We start from the raw sequence: 13,521 nt of genomic DNA, 5'->3' as shown, positions 1-13,521 counted from the left end.
AGTTTGGGGTGGAGGGCAATGCCCTCCATGTCCCCAATGCTGCTCATGGGCTCAGGGCTTCTGTTCCACAGGGAGCAGCAGGGCTCGGGGCTCCAGGATTCAGCCCTCCGGGGGGCGCTGGGGATCGGGGCTTCAGCAGCAGGGCTCCGCGGCTCCCTTGAAAGGGCTCGCAGACTCCCAGGAGGCCACGGAACCCCGGCTGAGATCTGCTGTGCTAAGGAACAGGATGCTCTTGGTCTTGTTCTGCCTCATAAAAAAAGAGAAATAAGTGATCTGCTACAAATTGAGTGATGGTACCAGAACAATATGGCACCATAGAAGAGCTAACAATGGTGCCTTGTAAAATCAGCTCAGTGTGGATTGAAAGCATCTTTCATTCACATACAGCTCAGAATGGGTGGAAGTAATATTTCTCTTCCAACTTGATCCCTGGCAGATATACTCTGCTATAGCTTTCACCATCAGTTTTCTGCTGGTCCACTTGGAAAACCTCTCATAAGCTAATTCTCTTTCTGGCTTCAGAGAATTAGTAAATCAAAGACTGAAAATATAACCAGTTGGCCCTGTCTACATTACATGTTGTTTGCCTTAATGTGAACATTCTCTATAATCCCCAAAAGAGAGACTTTGAAAATACGCTAAAGATCACTGGAAAACTCCTTGCCAGTTTTATTTACCGGTCCCTGTATTGTAGAAGGCATTGTGTTCCCTTTCACTACACAATGTGTGAAATTTTGAATAATCGATGGCTTTATTTTTTTAACATAAGAAATAGGAACAGTTCTAAATACAAGCCGTTTGCATCAGTAGAATCCCAAGAATATATTGTGTGTCTGATAAGCCATATATGTAGCCTTCCTCACAAACTCGTTGAAATCATATTGTACACTGAAACTGAGATCTTGTAATTGGATAGCTGTAGACAGATAAATGTAGTTTAACAGACATTATCTGGGCACTCTAGTCCCATGGACAGATCAAACACAATTTTCACCAGAGTTGTCCAAGCCCAGAGCTAGAGCAGAATTCCACAGCTAGCCACTGTCTTTGCAATGGATCGATCCTAATCCAAACTCCAAATTTTAGGGTGTTTGAAAGGTGGTCTAGTAGAGGTTGGGCTGAATAGAAGATGATAAAGTGGCCTAGAGAAAATGGATTTGGAGAGGAACAGAAATTTTGGTTGATTTTTAGCACCTGTTCAGAGACTGACCTCCAGTGGCTGACTTGGTTTATCACAGATGTGACTTTTCCAGATACTTGCAGCTGAGTACGAGTGCTAAATATGGGAGCTTTCACAGCTACCTGTAACAACTTGCTAAGAAACACAGTGTTGGCTGTTTATTTGTACTGCAGTAGTGCCCAGACAACACATCTTGACTGGGACAGGTGCTATCAAACGCAGTCCTTTTAATCCCATTGAAACTGTTTAGGCAGTGAAGTCAGTAAATTTTAAATTGAAATAGTGGAACTAGTTATTCAACAGGTTGCACAAGTCATTTCCTAGAATTTGTACAAGGTATGAAATGTCTCAACACTAGTCTCCTTAATTTAGGGTGATGAGAATTTTTCAGACTCTAAACTCACTCAAAAAGGTTGAGGTTCGAGACCTTTTTGGCCTCACAAAATGTTGATTTTGGGCTGCTTCATTTTTGTTTTGTTTCCCTGGTAGTCCCAGAATTGGGGGCACAAATTCCTTTCAAACACAAACTGTTATTGTATGGGCAGCCTGCTTTTCAGTTTAGATTTCTTTGCCCAAATTTTGATGGGGCAAACATCCATCTGAGGCTGAGATGGCCCATCAATTATTCCCTTAATAGTAATTCTTGGAAACAATAATGTGTCTTTCATTCATCCAGGCTCAGTTATGTGCTCTTTTCTAAGAGATTTAGACTACAACATTACTGACACTTCACTGTTACTATCAGATATAGAGCCGGAATAACTTGGACTTATTGAGGCAAAGAAATACATGGACAATATGTCCATTCTTCTGGGCTTGTTTCATTTGATTTTTTTTAAAAGATGTGTTTGAATTGAATCCTGTATGCAAATGCCCTTGATATTTGGACAAGATCTGAGCTAATTCTGCCTGCAAACTCTTTGATTCATCAAATAGTGAACTATTTTCTCTTTTGTTGCTGGATATTCTGCCACTTCTCAGTACTTGTGTCAGTGACATAGTATATTGATCAGGTTTATCATCTTATGCTGTGTGTGATGTTTGTTTTGTCAGCACTTGTGTGTCTGCTCTTGGTTGGGTGATGAAGAGGGGAGAGAGACAGTAAGAACCCGAGCAAAACAGTAATTTAATTTAGCTTAATCCGTTCAGGAAATACACCACTTTATCAGTGGATCTACTTTTCTTCTTAGAGTTCAGAATGATTCACACAGTCAGACACAGCACACACCTATTTAGTGTTAAAGACTCTTCTATGAGCTCTTTCATAAAAGAGGCTGCATGGAACAGTGGATTAAGATAGATTGGGAGTTCCTTGTGGCCTAAAACAAATCTCAGGTAACCTCTCTGAGCCGCTATTTCTTCATCTGCTAATCTACTTCACAGGCTCAATGTATCAGGTAACACCTGTACAGTGTGCAGCCCTATAGGGGTGATAATTGCTCACTGTGATTGTTGTGGCAGGATACAGTGAAAATGTGTTGGTTCAAAAAGTGTCACTTTGTACAGAATATAGTGTTCCCTGGCTGAATGCTTAACACCTCCCAGCAGAACAGAGCATCACTGCGATGCGGGACTCTTCAAAATGACTATCATTTAAAGCAGTCTGCATTTGCTTCCTAAAATGAGCACCAAAAGATTCCCAGACTTGGAACAGACGTGTGTCTAGAGTAGAAGTGGAGATGCTGTCTGTTAGTCTGCTCCCTAAGCCTTCAGTTGTGTGTTGTAGTCAATCCGGCTGGAATCGAACTGGTCATTGATCTACTAGTGTAGCTGCAAATATGGCAGTTGAATGGCTGGCAGCTTTCTGGTGGTCTGAGTCCCAACGTGCCGCATGTTAGCTCTGTTTCTAGGTGCTCCTTTGTTTGTCTCTCACTAGACTGACCATTACCACCATGTTTCACATATCACATGTGGGGTAATAAGATGAGAAGAACAACGTGTGACAGTCTCTATACCCAGGGTGAAATCTAGACGCTGTTGGAACTACTGTGCGCCCTAACTATTTAGCTGAATTGACCTCCCACACTTGCTCTGCTGGCGACTCACAGCCAACCCCTCCAGGCCCTGTTATCACCCAACACGACAACACACATGCAACTGTCTTACCTGAGGGTTTTACCTAAGCCACTTATGGACCAACAATGGAGGCCCCAGCTAATTTCCCAGCTCCCCAGCCTTACGTGCCCACTGGAGTATAAACCCAGAATAGAGCCATCTTGCACTGCAGAGTAGTCTGTACAGTGCAAGCTCATTAAATTAGTCTGCTTCCCCCTCAATGTGGGGAAGATATTCACCCAAGTATGTTAACAGAATTAAGATTCACTAACACATCACTCAAAAACACACAGTGATTATAAGTGAGAACAAACAGATCAAAGCAGGTTACCTAAGAAATCAAACAAAATGCAATCTAAGCCATCTATACTAGATAGGATTTGAATCAGCAATATCTCACCAAGACTGACGATACAAGCAGGCTTACAGATTCTTGAGGCACAAGATGCATCTGTTTTGTAGCCTGGGTTTCCCACTCCCCTATTCAAAGTACTTTGTCTTCTAGCGTTTCTTTTAGGTGCTGAGTTGTGGGGGAGTGAAGACCAAAAGATGACACTCCCCAGCTTTGTTTCAAGCCAGCTTCCCAGCCCAGTTTGTGGTCTGGTCACATGCCCTTGCATGCCTTGCTGACTCATAGCAGCCATTATTCATAGGCTGGGTGAAGGGTCCCCAGGTGAGGACAAGCCCTTTCCATGGGCCATTGTCTTTGTTGATGAACCATTAGCACTATCTAGCTTCTTCATCTTTGTACCTGAAAGGCTAGTTGTGGGTGTTTCCAACTTCACAACATCTTTCAGTAACACACACACAGCCAGGGCCGGCTCCAGGGGTTTTGCCTCCCCAAGCAGCCAAATAAAAAATAAAAAAAAAGCCACGCTCGCGATCTGCGGCAATTCAGCGGGAGATCCTTTGCTCTTAGTGGGAGTGAGGGACCCTCCGCCAAATTACCGCTGAATACCTTAAAGTGCCACCCCGCAACGGAGTTGCCGCCCCAAGCACCTGCTTGGTAAGCTGGTGCCTGGAGCCGGCCCTGCACACAGCAAAACTTCATAACTTTTTATAGAAGGACAGCACATCCTTCCAATGGGATATTAATGTTAAACGAATCAAGATGTTTAGAATGATACCTTACAAAGCATACTTTGTACAAAGCATATCATACTTACATCATCATGGTAAATATGGGGTGCTTTGAGGTGCAGTATGTCACAGCATGTTTCTAAAACTAAACTACTCTTTTTTTAAGAGAACTGTTTACAGAGATGTGTGATGTGGTGTTTACCACACACAGGTGATGAAATGCTTAATGTGGGCCTGAGAGATCAATACACGCAGGTGGTGGCACTAGGAGGGTAGGCCTGGCCTGTTAAAGATGAATCCCAGATGGGGAAGGATGTGGGTGGTTTCTGTAAAAGGAGGAAGCCCAGAGTAGAAAAGGACTGAAGGGGGAAAGCCTACATGTTTCTTCTGGGTAGGAGAGCAAAGAGGAAGCTCAGGAGGGAATTTACACCCTGGTCCTGATGGAAGAGGGAAAAGAGGTAAAGGGGAATCTTGAAGTGGGCCTGAGAGAAGGCCACCCCACAAGCAGAAAGCCTTGGGAGGGACTGGAGTTGAGGATCCAAAGAGGGCAAGACTTAAGGAAGGTAATCCCCGAAAGTCAGCACTCTGCAGAAGAATGGAAAGCTTAGGGGGCCAGGGGGTGTGGACACAGGATGGTTTAAAAGTTCAAGCCTGGAAAAGGGCCGGCCGCTGCTTTCCCTGAAATCAGTGTTTTGCTTTTGAGTTGGCTTAATAGACTCCAGGGAGAAGCCTTGGGGCTGCAAGTCTGAAAGAAGAGTAGAGTGGAAGAGGAGTCTGGGAGGGGAGGAAGATGGCAGATCGATGACCAGTACTGTATAGGGCACTGTCCATGTGGCACACAAACTCTGGAAGGAGAGGGACTCTAAAGTGACCTGGCAGGAAGGCCAAGTCATGAGAAGAGATACCACCCAGGGCCATAGAAGCTGTCAGGAAGGGGTGCTAGATCAGTGTTTCTCAAACTGGAGTGGCCGTTTGTGTAGGGAAAGCCCTTGGCGGGCTGGTCCGGTTTGTTTGCCTGCCCCATCCGCAAGTCCAGCCGATCGCGGCTCCCACTGGCCGCGGTTCACTGTTGCAGGCCAATGGGAGCTTCTGGAAGTGGCGCGGGCCAAGGGACATACTGGCCTCTGCTTCCAGCAGCTACCATTGGCCTGCAGTGGCGAACTGCGGCCAGTGGGAGCCGCGATCGGCCGGACCTGTGGACGGGGCAGGTAAACAAACCGGCCCGCCAGGGGCTTTCCCTACACAAGCAGTGTCCCAAGTTTGAGAAATATTGTGCTAGATGGTGAGCTGCTACACCACACCCAGCCACAAGTGGTGCACCTGTCATGACTGCAACTGAAGCTAAGTTTCCAGCCATGTGCACAGACTGGCTTCCTGGTGCCTGCTCCAAACTCTTCCCTCCCAGTTCCTAGGGAGGTGTTACAAGCCCTAATTTAGAGGCAGAAGGCTGCTTTCTTGTTTCTCACCTCATATGTACAGAGTAGTTTGTAGATTTCAACTTCTTTCTTTTGCATAACTTTTCAGGGGACAGAAATTATGCTAAAAACTGGTCCTGGTAGATTATATTGGTTTATTAAAGAAACAATGTTTTAAAACTAACCATTTATGATTAGGAAACAGGGGAGTATAAAACTGGAAAATGAAACTGAGAAGCATTGCCAAAATATCAATATTATTAGTACTCACTTATCCCTTAAAAAGGATTAGAAGAAGGTGTATATTATATCTGTGATTGAGGAGAGCATCCGTATTCAGGCAGCACTTAAATACATGCTAAGCACATGCTTGAGTCCCATTGCAATCAGTGGGACATAAGTACATGCCCAAGTGCTGTCTATATACTGTCTATCACCATGTGACCATTTATAGTAGTGTTCTACTCTTGCTGCTTCATTCTTATCACATGCACACAGGTATGTCTTCAACTTCTGTTCGGCTTATTTCCCTGCCACTACTGAAAAGGATAAAATATGTAGTGATTTACTGAATCCTTGACTTGACAGCTGTATAGATGCATTGCAATTTTGCAAATTAAAAGGTCAAAAGCAAAATACATCTATAATACTTCACCAAAGAAAAGCCATAAAATTACAACCTCGAGAGTTGTTTTCCCCAGTTGCCCTTTTGGAAGACAATTGGTTAATTCCAATTTAGAGTTTTCTGACAAAGTCTACAAAAAATTTTAATTTCGTGTTAAACTCTAAATAACTGACAGGAAATTGCTACATGAAATTTGGAAGATCCCAAGTTTCCTGTCACAATAGTCTCACAGCAAATAATTGGACTTAGTCAAATTATAACCAGTTAAATTATTTAAAAAACTGCTAATGCAACTGTGATGCTCCCTAGGGGTACCCAGGGTTCTAAGGCACCTCACCACCATCTGCCCTTAGCGTGAAGCAGCCATATCTGCGCCTGCTGTGGATCAGCTCCCTGAAACCAACAGCCTCTGGCTATACAAACACTACCCTCCAGAATCCCTCAGGCCTTGTTCTCTCTGCACAAGTAGTGGTGGACACACATCAACCCTTGAGTCCTCAGAGCATTTCCTGCAGTGTGTGATCCCTGATCCACTGAACACTCACAGAATTACTGGGCCTGCCATTCCCAAAGAAACACTACACACCAGTTTGTAAGATTCAACTCAGGATCATTCCTTTACTTCACACCACAGCACTTAGATATGTTTATAGTGAAAACAAGAATACATTGATTCTCAAAGACTAGAGATTCAAGTATTAGTGAACAAGAATATTGGTATCAAGTGGTTACATATAAAGCAAAATAACGCTCTTTCTATAGACTAGCTACACATAACTAACAGGTTGACCTGCTGATAAAGAAACTTCTCACCCAAAGTTCTCTCCAGTGTTTTCAGCCCAGCCTGGCTGAGATTCCACCTTCATGAAACAAATCTGCTGTCCATTTGCTTCTTAGCTGAGGGATGCCCGGGTGTCTTCTTTGCCCCCCCAAATATAGTAGAACAAACCACTGAGGTGCACCTCAAGATAAGGTTCTCCCTCCCTGCTGTTTTCTTCCTATTAGTTCCTTTCTGAAGTATTCACAATCCTTCATTTGCATTCAGTTCAGACTGGTGATAGGAGACCCATTGTGAATGAAACAACACTCAATTTACATGTAAATACATAGGTGGCTAAACATCTCGTGTATGACAAAAAACCTGTTTTTTACCTTTGCTGGTGACCAACCCCCAGATACAGACTTTAAGAACATATGTTCAATGTAGATACACCATTCCTTACATGGTGTCCTCATATACATTTCACAACAACATTGATGAAGAGTGCAACACGGACTCTTATTTCTGACCTCACATGACATTCTTTTGAAGAATGAGAATCAGGAGAACCCTGGAGCCCTCTGCATCTCCTTGCCAGCTGGTATTAAGAGGTTCTTGGGTCACAGCAACATTATAGTTAATTTTCAATGCAGGCATCAGGAAGTACAAAGTTCCCACAACATCCCTAACTCACATCCTGACTATAGAAGTTTGTATCAGTGTACGGTGTTAACTTTATATTCAAGTGCTAAAGGGTTAGACTCTGTTTTCCAACTCTCCCTTCTCCCTCTGCTCCACATCATGTTGAGCAGTACTTTCCTCCATGGTAGTCCTACTCACTTCAGTAGGATTACCTATGAAGTAAGCACAACTTTCTGTGAGTACAGGTGTACTTCAAATGAATCATTACACAAAGTTCTGTATTAATTTAGTTTAAATGAATCATTACACAAAATTCTGTATTAATATGCCTAATAAGGAATCTATTAATCAAAAAACATTTCCTGAATATATTTTTTGTCTGTATTGTTACAGACATACTTGCAGACAGATATTTTGAAATTAATTACCAAAATAATTGAAACTGGCATGATTATTTTGTGTTTTTTTCACAAATAAAAAAGAAGTTTGCAGAATTTTAAAATATTGTGCACAGAGTTTTTAATTTGTTTGGCACAGAATTCCTCCAGGGGTAGTAAAGGTGGCAGAAGGGCAATAACAATAACTGTGAAAACAATGTGCCTGATTATTCACCTGTTAAATTGCTACAACTCTGGGCCAGGTTCTCCACTGCAAGAGTTTGGGCAATGCTTGTATTGATACCCATTCAGTTCAGGATGATTAATAAAATTAATAGTTCTTTATTTCACTACTAGTTATCAGAGCTCTGGTTCAAGGAGATTCCTAGTGATCTGGGACTTAGCAGAGGAGCCCTTCCTCAGGTGCTGAGAGAGTGGGACATTCTTTAAGTAAGAACCAGAAGCAAGTTTGCGGGGGAGGGAAACAGCAGACAAGGTAAGACTGGAGTGCTAGTATCACAGTCCTGCCATGAGCATAGTGTGAATTTTCACCCATAACTATGGAGTCACTATATAGATACAGTGCAAGGAAAAGAGAAAATGAAGAGAATAACATTCCTGTTGTATTTTCTGTACTATAGTTCCATGGTGTGGGATTTCTCTTGTCTTAATTGGAGATTTTCCTTTAAGGGGAAGAAAATCTACCATAGAAGAGAATGCATTTGGTTTTTTGGTGTCTGATAAAGAAGAGGAAAGGGTGGTCAGCTACAAACTGTACAGATATCCCGGCCGAGGTGATACCTATGCCAACTCCAGTTGCAGCTGCTGCCTCAGTGCCCTCTTCATTGACCTCTATATAAGCCTTATGGATAACGTGACTCACAAACAAGGCACCTGCTTTTGCCATTCCAGATAAATCTGATACTCCTGGGAGAAACACATCGGTCATTCCTAAAGCCTCTAAATGTTTGTTAAGTTCAGCAGTTGTCTCGATTTTGAACTTAGGAAGAGACACCTCCACTTCATCTTCTTTCAAATGGTCGGGGCTAATCCAAGTTGTTAATTTCTCATAGGTAAGTTCTTTTTCCAACTGCAGGTATAAAGATACATGGAAATCAGAATATTGTGGTTATGCATCAAAATCAACAAGACACGGAACTGTGTGAGAAGGTGGGAAAAATGATTTTTCATTCACACTGTGGTAGCCACATCAGGCATGATTCTTACAATACTACTGGGCTCAGTAGCATGACGTACACTAAGAGTGTGTCTACAAAGGGCTAAAAACCCCACAGCTGGCCCATGTTAGCTGACTCAGGCTGCGTGGCTGAAAAATTGCTGTGTGGACATTTGGACGCAGGCTGGAGCCCAACCTCTGGTTCCCTCCACCCTCACAGGGTGCTAGAGCTTGAGCTCCAGCCTAAGCTTGAACATGTACACCGCAATTTTTAGCCCCTCAGCCGCAGGGCTTTTATCTCCATGTAGCTGTACCCTAAAGATTTCCAAATAAGTGTTTGTCTAGTGTTGATTATAGAATCTTGGTTTTTTTTAATGTAAATATAATGACCACAATGCTGGGTCACCAGTGGGAGTCAACGGTGGAACTTCTAACTTCAGTGCTCAGCGCTCTACCATTAAAGCTAAAAGGCTTGATGCTGCACCAGTGAAGTCAGTGGGTGTTTTGCAACTGAAGTGTATGGGAGAAGGGTTAGGGAGCTGGATCAGATGTTAAGTCTGGCAGCAATATGTGGCAGACAGCCTTTGTGGATCTGCCGAAGTGTTACCTATATTGTTTGCATTTATTATTATTTATTCATTTTTAGGCTAGTCTGTGTGGGTATTAGCTGTTTAGAAAGGTTGATAATACAAAAATGTAGCAATTAGGTATTAATTACATTGTCACTGTGCCCCATTGGAGAATAAAAAAGGCTGGCTAATTGTTTATTTTCTGAAAATTCAGTAGTCACAGGAACATACGCAGCCTGCCTTCAGATTTACTATTCAACATGCTGCATGCTCTGCAACAAAGAGAAAAGTAATTTTGTCCTATTCTGTCTGTCCATGTTCATAATCTGGTTATAAGATTACTATCTCATCATAGGTGACTTTACCTGTGTTAGACCCGTGTAGTCTTTTGGCAGCAGTATATACATACTCAGGTCACCACCCTTGTATGGGAGTTCAAGCACCTGACAATCATGCTCCTCAATTGTAGCTATTTTGTACTTGCCCTTCTGGTACATCATCTGCACAGGTTTGCTTTTAGTCTGAAAGCAGTGACAAGTAGTAACAAGTGAGAGACATACAACATATCATCCAGCATTAAAACATTTTTCCTTGTACTGCATCTTCACTTGGACCCAAATGCTGCAGTAGTTGTTCATGGCTAGATAATCACCTTCTGAAGAAAGGTATAAAGTTCTCCTGAACCTCTTCCAACATCTCACAACAGTTTCATCTTTATCTTGGACTCAAGGGAAAGGGGTCAGTGAAGTATTGGGTGAGGGGAGACTGGGAAACCCCATAAAGCCCATTCCCATGATCCAGAATTCCACCATGCTGCTTCTCCTCTGCCCCTTTAAAGCTAAGATACCATTCATTATCTCCCTGTGCCGACACACCCACCTCAAAAAGAATAAAAGGTTTAGAAGAGTTAATGCTATTTCAGAAGTTGCCATTGATATTGTGTGCCTCACAGTTTGGTTGTCCAACTTGAGAACCATGCTAAGGATATTAAAACTACAGGTTTTTCATCTTTTCTTTAATTTAAATTGCCATTTAAAAGCATATTCTCAGGTCAAATTGACCTAGAAATTTACAAAACCTAAAAGCAATAGACATTTACAAAACAATTTAATGGAAACAGGTTCCACTAGGAACAATTTTCCTTTAGCTAAACAAATGTTTCCCTGCAGTGTTGCCAACCTATTTTTGCTACAGTACACTAATGTGTGACCAACAGAAGGTGAAACTGAACTGAAGCAAAACGAAGCTGGCTACTCTACATTCATTGCCCACACAACATGGGGAGGGTGAGAGAGTAGCACAGGGACAATGTACAGAATGTCACCTAAAAAAACCCACTTTCAATATTTAACCTTAATGAGGAGGAAGATCCGTCTGGTGACAGAATGTGGAAACTGAACACAGACTAAATGGATCTCTTGGTGGCAGTCATTGTAAATGTGGCAGAAGAACAACTCATTGAGGTCTGAATACAAGCAAACCAGTTAAAAGTCTATGTAGAAAATTATTAGACACCAGACTGTGGACTGCTCCAAATTAGGAGGGTAGTGGGGGAAGGTACAAGAAGCACCCTGATGCTAGGCCTCTGCTCAGGGGCCAGTCGGTCTTTGCTCACATGAGTGCTAATCTTTACATGGGTAGTGAACCTAACTGCACCCGCAGCCCCAAAGGGGAAGGGGAGAAAGCGGGGCTTTGTCCTGAATACTTCCATTACTGATAGAAAAGCTGGCGGGCCTCAGAGAAGGGCAGATGCTTCAGCCTTTTATACACTGATTTCCCCTGTGCCCCAGGTGGCTTTGTGGGGCATTGTACCTGTGTCAGGCATGATGCACTCTCCTAGCAGAAACTTTGGGAAACAGCTCCTTCTCCACCCCCACAGCTGGTCCCTAGGCCATAATAGAGCCCTAGATTCAAGTAGCCCATTGTAGCTCCCCATTTTCTCCCAGCCATGTAAAACAATAGGAGCAATGATGTGATATGTGTATTTCTGTAATCTACCTTGTTAATCTGAAAAGGTCTTTCTTTGGTGTTTTCTTTCTTAAATTCCACTGCCCATTGCCCTTTGAAGTAGACAGCATTCACGAGAACTAACACAGAAGCAGCAGAAAGACTGTCTTTGGGAAAGAGATCCTTGATTTTACCTTAAAAAAAGGAGACAAATTATTTTTTTTTGGCAGTTCGGCAACTCTAGCTCCATTTATCTGTTGTAATAACATAGATGTATAGTGCATGTATGTAACTGTGTATAAGAATATAAACATGATATTAGACACACATGAAAGATGTTAGACTGACAGGCCTGAGAGGCTGAAGTCCTCTATCTATTCACAGAACAAGTGCAACACAAACAGCATTTCTGTAGCTTACGTACACTGACACACTGAAGTGCCTCAAGTGAACAATGGAGAACAGATGTCATCTCCCAAAATGGCCACTTTATTCTTTGCTTCTCCTGATTAATCTTGCCTCCAGGTCAAATTTTAAGTAGGGCACTGTCATTTACCATATCTGTAAAGGAGCTCATAAATCAAGGTACTTTTTGACGGTCTCCTCTCCTTGCGCAATACCTCTTGCATCTGATTGGATAATTCATTAAGCTCCATGCAATCAGACACACAGGTGGTCTCATCCAACACCCACTGAAGTTGTCAGAAGAATTCCTATTGATTTCAATGGGTGTTGGACTAGGTCCAGAGTCTGCTGGCTACTCTGTTCTCCTCAAATATGTGTTCTCTGTGGGAATTAATGACTCATCTTCAGGTCACTCAAGTGGTCAAATTGCTGAGAGCTGCCACTGCAGCTTCATACTGGGCATGCTCCAATTATGACAAAATATTGTTCTCCTCCAGGTTTTTAAGCACCTTGTACACTTTGCCTCATTGGTTTTTATTAAATATCAAGCAATAGCAGCCAGTGGCTGACTTGTCCTTACCCTTTGTAAAGGTTTCAACCCACGAATTTATCTGCTTTCTGGTTTCCTCTGCAGCATTCAGAAAATCAACTGGTTTCAATTCAGCCTGGTATAACTTTTGTATGCAGGATAGGTATTGCTGTACCAAAAGAGAGAATGTCAGAACAATACATCAGAAAACAGGTCTCTTTTTAGGCTGTCTCCTGAATAAAATAAAATGTCTCTGTTTTTTAGTTCTGCAGCACTGCAAGAAATATACAAAATATTCAAAAGTGTGTTTGTACATGCTAGAGACAGTGTGAGGACTAGTAGAATGATCTGGTCAGTTGGGTAGCGCATAGGGATACAGGGCCACATAGGTTTGGACAGTTTACATAAAACAGTCAAACACTGAACCTCTTTGAAATTCTGCCAGCTGACTGACTCTGCCACAGACTCATTGTATGACCTTGAGAAAGTCATTTAATCTTTGTGTCTCAGTTCCCCATCTGTGAAATAAGGATAGTGATACTGCTTTTCTCCTACCTCGGTGTCTGTTCTGTCTATTTATATTGTACGTTTTGGGGAAGGGACTGTCTTTTACTATGTTTCTATATCATTCTAGCACAAGAGGGCCCTGACCCTGGTTGGGGCTCCTAGGTTTTACTACTGTACAAATAACAATAACTACTCACCAGATTTAAGGAGTTTTGCAGTGGTGAGGCTGGTGTTTGCTTTTGCATGTGATCTT

The 13,521-nt window shown here is 42.5% G+C and overlaps 1 protein-coding gene across 2 annotated transcripts in view; it reads right to left on the bottom strand.

Moving 5' to 3' along the window:
* Positions 1 to 8,221: 8,221 nt before the first annotated feature.
* LOC120397082 (serpin B3-like) overlaps positions 8,222 to 13,521 on the bottom strand; it is a 151,312-nt gene continuing 146,012 nt past the window's right edge. Inside the window, exons 4-7 of one of the 2 annotated variants that reach the window (XM_039522550.1) lie at positions 12,813 to 12,930; positions 11,879 to 12,021; positions 10,246 to 10,401; positions 8,222 to 9,224 (exon numbers count right to left, since the gene is read on the bottom strand). In XM_039522550.1, coding sequence (XP_039378484.1) covers positions 8,820 to 9,224; positions 10,246 to 10,401; positions 11,879 to 12,021; positions 12,813 to 12,930 — 822 coding nt within the window. In that variant the 3' untranslated portion in view covers positions 8,222 to 8,819. The remainder of the gene's footprint in view (positions 9,225 to 10,245; positions 10,402 to 11,878; positions 12,022 to 12,812; positions 12,931 to 13,521) is intronic. The other variant, XM_039522551.1, reaches the window with a different exon arrangement.

This window comes from Mauremys reevesii, linkage group 2 (genome assembly GCF_016161935.1).
Source record: "Mauremys reevesii isolate NIE-2019 linkage group 2, ASM1616193v1, whole genome shotgun sequence".
Classification (NCBI taxonomy): domain Eukaryota; kingdom Metazoa; phylum Chordata; order Testudines; family Geoemydidae; genus Mauremys; species Mauremys reevesii.
This window is presented reverse-complemented; position numbering and strand designations above follow the sequence as displayed.